The sequence below is a fragment of the Tachypleus tridentatus genome, chromosome 4, assembly GCF_004210375.1.
Source record: "Tachypleus tridentatus isolate NWPU-2018 chromosome 4, ASM421037v1, whole genome shotgun sequence".
NCBI lineage: Eukaryota > Metazoa > Arthropoda > Merostomata > Xiphosura > Limulidae > Tachypleus > Tachypleus tridentatus.
The window spans coordinates 36292992-36300666 of NC_134828.1; the positions used below are offsets into that span (position 1 = coordinate 36292992).

At 33.0% G+C, this 7675-nt stretch overlaps 1 protein-coding gene across 1 annotated transcript; it reads left to right on the plus strand.

The window, feature by feature from the left end:
• The first annotated feature begins 202 nt into the window (after positions 1–202).
• Positions 203–7423, plus strand: LOC143248300 (glutamate receptor ionotropic, delta-1-like). The gene is made up of 4 exons (XM_076496694.1): positions 203–321; positions 1143–1372; positions 4236–4498; positions 7114–7423. Exons 1-4 carry the CDS (start codon positions 228–230, stop codon positions 7346–7348), a joined length of 822 nt encoding a protein of 273 aa, XP_076352809.1. The 5' UTR covers positions 203–227; the 3' UTR covers positions 7349–7423.
• Positions 7424–7675: the final 252 nt, after the last annotated feature.

Consider the following 7675-nt stretch of genomic DNA (forward strand, 5'->3'; position numbering starts at 1 on the left):
TTCAGCTTCTAAATGTCATCGTAAAAATTCCGTCCTTTATTTCTGGACAACCTAATTTACTATTGTTTAATAAGTGTTAGCTAGCAAGAGAAGGACATAAGTCCAAAAAGTAACGTTAAAGGACTAATAATTTATTGCTGTTATAATCTTACATAATTTGCAAATAGTTTTATATTTCATTTTATTATTAGGTTTGGCTGTGTGTTGCTCTGTCACTAAGCTTAGTGATGATTTGTTTAACAATCGGTACTAATGGAACCTGGAGATGCAACCTCTGGACCGCTACATTATGGTATCTGTGGGGATTTCTGGTTTCTCAAGGTGTGAATAATTTTTTTTAGTACCTTGAGTTTAAGAAAACAAAGGAAGTATACACAATTATAGATTAAACGTAATAAAACTATTCTTGATTATGGCTCTAAAATCTAAACATTTCCAAAAGTCTTACTGCTTATGTGTTTGGTATTATTACGTATTGGGTTACCTGACTCTGGAAAATCGACCGACTTCTTTAAGTTGTGTGAGAAATATAGGTTAAGCATGTTTTAAAAACAGTGAGAGCAGTTCTTCATTAGAGATACGACAACAATAACAAACGTGTAGACAAATGGATCAAAGGCTAGATATTCAGAATTTTTTCTCTCGAGTAGAATTTCAACCTAATCAGTTACAACTAGAACCTACCAATAAACGAGGTCTTGTACCAACGTGAAAACTCAATTTTTTTGTCTCTCATAGTCGCGTTACTTTGTGACTAAACATTCTTTCATAGCATTCCGATATTTTCAACTGATGGACACAACTGAAATTTTGTAGTTGAAAAGGTAGGAGAGATCAGAGAGAGACAAGGTCATCCTAGAACCGAAAAACCTAAGACCAATTGTTACGTCTCGACTGCACTAAATATTCTACATTACTAAACATGGTAGAAAAGTACATGATATACAGAACATATGGTAATATCGTATACCACACATGCGATGCCATTTTCTCCTTAATTTTTAACGTTAAACGAATTTGTTATATTATAGTATTTGAATTAAAGAATTCTTAAGCACTTTATTAAAATTAATGACAATAGAACACGTAGTGTCTTATCCATTCTGATACTTGCTTTATTTCACTTATTTTACTTTTTACAGGTGGAAGGATACCTTCAGTCAAGTTTTGTAGCGTAAAAATACTTTTGATCATTTGGTGGCTATTTGCAATAGTATTTGTTGCTTCCTATGGTGGCACTTTGAAATCACATATGACTATATTGACAAAAGGTAAACTGATTGATACGATATACGCTTTGGAAAGAGAGGTGTCACAGGGAAGGTTTACCTGTGGTGTGTTTAAGGGATCGTTTCTTGAAGGTCGACTTTTGGTAAGAACCACATAAATCATTTCCCGATATTATTTTACTGGTTATCTTCTTAGCTTAATTTATGCATTTGATGATGTCTTTAATGTCAAGAAGGTTTTACTTACAGACCACTCAATGGATGTCATGATTCAAAATTAATTTATAACAAAAAGGAACTTACCACAAATGTTAATCGTATCGTTCTGAATGCAGCGTAGAAAATCCGCAAAAAACTTTGATGAGATCTAATTTTATAAACCTTTAAAGATTTTCCATTAAAATTGCGAATATGTACATGTGATGCTTAAAACATATATCTACATGTATATTATATTATATAAATTATTGAATTATAACACCTAAAATTTGTTGTTGTTGCATCTACTAAGAGAATATATTGCAAAATAACATGTCTTACAAGGTTTTCTAGATTAACATAATTTACAGATCCGAACCAGTATCTTACCATTATAAAGACAACCTAGACACACACTGAACCCTTTTAAAATGAATACGAAAAAAAAGAACATAAATATAATGGCTAAAAATATCAAATAGAGGATTAGATAGAGATTATTTGATTTCATTATAAAAAACTTTACCAGGGGCTGTTATTACTATTTGTACTATTCTTTTAAGTGGTGAAGCACATTTTGCCTTTTCTAGAAGTGTCAAAACCTACAACTGTATCAGGTCATTCCTTAAGTAATGTCCGATTTTAGGTTCAGAAAAAAGAAAGAATTTCAAACTCTTTTACTGTTATTTTATCAATAATGTATGTTACATTATTATTAATTACTTCCTGCCAACAATTCACAAGCTTCTGAATGCCACTTCTATAAAATTCGTACAGTTTGGAAAAAAATAATGTGGAGAGGGAAGTTTTGATATCTTCATGTGTTCCAGACTCTTTTCCATCAAGATAGTTCTGAAAACTTTGGAACAGATGATAATCAAATGAGGCAAGGTCTAGAGATGTGGAAGTTTTTCCCAATCTAGCTCTTCAATCTTTACAGATATGATCCTTGCTGTATGGGGCCGTGCATTATCATGATGTAACACAACACCTTTACGATTGATCAAAGCAGGCCTCTTTTCTTTCAGTACACCTTTCAAGCACTCTAATTGTTGACAATAGAAGTCTGATGTAATCATTATGTTGAGTGGCAGCAATTCAAAGTGGATCACACCAACAATGTCTAACCAAACCCTTAACAAAACTTTCCTAGGGTGGAGGTCCATTTTGGGCTATGCTTTAGCCAGTTTACCTGTACTGAGCCATTGTCTGCAGCACTTAACATTTTTTATCTCTAGTCACTAACATGTCCAAAAAAGGTGAGTTACGTTCACGAGAGTGCAGAGAAGTGCAAATGTCTACTTTTGCTTTAAAGATGGTTTCTGTCAAACCATGGGAGACCCATTTTCCAAGTTTTGATACCTTTCTAAGTTATTGCAGATGACAGTGAACTGTTAAATGGGTTAAATTTAGCATCTGTACTGGTTCTTCCGAAACCACCTTCGACATTTTCTTTCATTGAGAGACTTCGCACCATAAACATCTTGAATGTTTTGTGTAGTTTCTGTTGCATTATTGCCTCTTTTAAACTCATAAAGCATTGTATGCCTAATGTGATCCTCAGAGACATCCATCTTCATAAGCGTTTACTTGATTAATGATCTGAAAAATTGGAGTTGGGTTAGTTCCTTTTATTTGTCTGAACATTTTTATACGAGTCCTACTACATATTTTAGTCATTAAAGCCTTCTACAAAGACAGAAATGATGATACACTTTCTGTATTAAATTTTCGGGCATTACTTATGGGATGACTTGATATTATCATGTTATAAGATAATCCATATATAACATTTCATACACGCCTTCATAATCCATGTATAACATTTCATACACACTCATAATCCATGTATAACATTTCATACACACTTTCATAATCCATGTATAACATTTCATACACACCTTCATGACGCTGAAAATGGGAGTCCAAAGGTGATATTATTATTGTTTTGTACCTTTAGAAGAACCATTAGCACATGCACTACAAACTTGCTTGATGTACTCACAAGCAATGTGATTCCCATACTACAGCAAAGAAATGTGATAGACATTATGGTTATGATGCACGATGGGTAACGTGGCATATAAGTAACGAAGTGAAACGTGTCTTGCGGGAGAAATATTAGCACAGTTTCATTTCATGTCACTTTCCTCGTGAATAACCACTTCACTCATAGGACTTGAAATCACTTGACTGCTAGTTATGGGATTGTTTGAAGTCATGTGACTCCCATGAAAAGTTTGTTCGTTCAATTCCAAAAACTAAATGATACAATTATTTGGGAAGTGGCCAGCATGCCAGATGAAAAGCGTGTTGTGACTATGGTGTCTATTTTCACGTGGATACAATGCATTATGGATGCTAGAAGAACATATTTTGAACAGTTGATGGGATTTATTATATGTTATGTTACAGTAGATTCTCTGGTGGCAACATGTGATAACTGAGGTATTTGTATTCTAGTGATATCCTTAATCCATTTCTGCAATTTCACCTTCTTATGTCATACCGTCTATTAGATATGATAAACTAGAGTGTGAAAGTTTTATGAATCATCCTATAGACTTAGGATAACTATTAAACTGCTATTTTCAAGACTAAAATTTTGAATGGTAAGCGTAAACATGTTGCGCTGACGTCTAGTAATTCACTCAAACATCCTATCTCATTATCATTTGTTTTAAGAACTTTGCATAACGAGAAATATAAAAAGATTAATAAACAGCAACTTCTATAGTATTCTTCATAAGTACGACTTTTAAGAACTCATGTAATCAACTACTAACTTATTATCAACAAATTCTACAGGACCCAAAAGATTCACTTTATGGAATTCTTGGTGAACCACTTCGAAAGGACTCTAGTCTGTTTGTGAAAAACACCCACGAAGAAGCTTTACTAAAGACTCTTAATAGTGATTATGCTTTTATCGAAGCCCGAGCCCAGATGGAGTTTGAAGCAGCAAAGATGGGAGAAGATAAGTTTTCTATAGCTAAAGATTCTTTCAGCAGTGTTACTGTTGGAATAGCTCTTCAGAAAGGATGTCCATATAAGGAGTCATTTGACAAGATGTAAGTATAAACCATATAATTTAAATACAAACATTAAAAGCAATCTCAATGAATTAGAAGAAACCTTACCTGGCATACACACAGTTTCATTACAATTTATTGAAATTATTTTTAGTCTTAAAACTTTATTTTTACTTGCTTAACATTACTTTAACGACACAAGACTAGATCTGTGCTTTTAAATCTGATGTTTGTTTTCTGTACAATATTGTTCATTATGTTTGGGGAGCAGGATAATCTGGTGTGATTCTTAATTCGATTCTTTAAGTTTTTTCCTGTTTAACCTACGTAGGTATTATGACATTCTTTGCAATTACGTTCGTAGATAGTTCTGTGGTTGTGGAACTTTAATAATTGGTTGTTTCTTTCTCGTTGTTTATATACAAATAAATATTTGTTATTAATTTTACTTATTATTCTTTGAATTTCGAACAAAGCTACACGAGGGCTATCTGCTCTAGCATTCTCTAATTTAGCAGTGTAAGACTAGAGGAAAGGCAGCTAGTCCTCACCACCCACCGCCAACTCTTGGACTACTCTTTTTACAAACAAATAGTGGAATTGATCGTAGGCGAGTATGTTTTGTTGTGACGGGGATTCGATCCCACAATCCTCAGATTACGAATGGAGTGCCTTAACCACCTGGCCATGCCGGGCCTATGTATTTATATTACACTTTTAATATTTTTTATGTTAAAGGAAAATACAGAAGAACAATTTCTTATCCTTTGTTACAAATAAGTTTTTATTTCACCTATCCACTGGACGGGTACTCTAATTAGTACTATATAATTAGTAAACGATACCGGAGATACAATAATGTTTCTTGCTGTGTTTATTTGAAGTTAAGCACAAAGCTGCACAATGGGCTACCTGTATCCTGCCTAAAAAGGCACTGAAACTCGGTTTCTAGCGTGGTAAGTCAGTTGACATGCCACTGTGCCAGTGTGTGTGTGTGGGGGCTTTTCTGTTGTCCGAAATGGGTTGGTCTTCACGTAATTATAATTAAGACAAGTTGGATTGAATGAGACACATATAAAAATCAAAACTTCAATCCATATAAACTTGTTGTTCCCTAATACTGGATCCAATCCTTACTTTAAATTACTTTATATAGTATTGTGTATATACCTATTAATCATAAGCAATTCATAGGGTTCTCAGATAATGGACTTCCCATGCTTGGTGCACCGATCCTTGTAAATAATTCACTTCAAAGAAAAGCTTATGTAGAAAGACATTGAGAAAATATTCTCCAATATTTTAAAGGTAGTTTGTACGAAATATTATTAATTGTGTCTATATAATTCTAAAGCTAGTTTAGCCTTATAATGCTTGGGTATCCTGCTTTACATTTGTATTACACCAGAACTGTCCATTTTTTTGTGCATGATTTATGATACTTAGAAAATTGTTTGAACTCATAAAAATTTTTGGTTGCTTCTTTGGATTTCACGTACGATGGCTGTGTTACATACACGAAAAAATCATATAATTGTTAAATGCAGCTGAAAGTCAATTGAGTTTTTTGATAGATAAAGTGTGCTCAATCTAAGCTGTCGTATTTCAAATTTTAAAATTTAAACATATTTTTTGTTAGTATAAAATGCTCACGCTCCACTGTGGGATAGTAAGTTTTCCTCATGATTCACAGCGGTTTCAATGCACCAGTCAAGCATCTCCATTATCTTAATTACTTCTATATCTACCCCAATGCACCAATTTTTACATTTATTTTTCTGTTGCCATTTACAGAACTAAATTCAGTTCAACAGTTTTAAAAATCAAATAGTTTAGATTTAGCTTCTCAGATTCATTTTTATTTCTGTGTTTTTATTTCAATTGTTTCATTTTCCGAGTTTTCCAATATTTTCTGATTCATAAGTTTCTTCCTGTTGTTTGCTGCCACTTCCCAAAGCTAAGCGAGTTTAACATTAAAATAACAGAAATCCAGGTGTAATAAAGGGTATACAATATGAAAAGTAATTAAACATACATATTAGGATATACCTTACTGAACATCATGAGGTCTTAAAAAAATTGATTGTATGTGCTTGACTGATACAATCTTAATATTCACAAAAAAAAAGGAAATCAGTATTCCATTAAACCTACATATAAAGATGCTCTTTTTTGTAGATATATTTCTGCATAAAAGAACTTTATTTGTAACGGAGAAGCCCTTGGCCTCCCAAAGTTCCAACTGTACTGTGCCAACAAATTCAATCTTAGTGAGTTGGTCCACTTGTTTAGTTGTGTGGGTGTTTTTCTTATAGCAATGCCACATCGGACTATCTACTCAGCCCACCGAGGGGAATTGAACCCCTGATTTTAACGTTGTAATCCAGAGACATACCGCTATACTAGCGGGTGGTCAGCTTGATTAGTTAAACTTTAATTACGTACCTATCCTCGATAACCTGACTTCTATACATCACAGTAAAATATTTAAATTTACGGAAACAAATATTTTCAGTAATTGATAACGGTAAATGTTTTATAAAGGTTTAATATATATAAAAAACACAGGAAACTTAGAAAATTTAAAATTTTTATCACTGATTTCTTCCCTTATGCTATACGTCAGCTTACACCTTTTTTCATTGCTTACTCAGAATAAGACGTATCGTACAAGCTGGACTGATGCAAAAATGGAAAAGAGATGTCAAGGAAACCTTACGTAGAAATACCTCTGGCAACAACCAAGAAACAACAATACGCCCTCTGCAGGTGGATGATCTGTTTGGGGCATGTATGTTTCTGTTAATCGGAAACACTCTGTCCACTTTGTTATTGGTTATTGAACTTGTGTTGTGGAGATTTTTCAAATATGTGAAATCAGGGATATAACAACATTTTAATATAAACTATATTAAAGAGAGTAAATCATAACAGGAAATATAATGTTAACATTTTAAATAGAAACTTTTTGGGGTAAAATTATTTGAAATATCCTAATGTAGTCAATATAGTGTGGTGTATAGATAGTATCGTAATTACCACTTTACCCTTTTTGATTGAATTTAATAACAATAAAAATATACTTTAGCAACCACACCACAAAAAGTAAATACACCATCCAAAGTAATTAAGATATGACCAATGTTTACTATATTCTAGCTACAAACAGATGCACCCGTCCCCAGTGATGGAAAGAGTTTAAATTAACCTATGAAT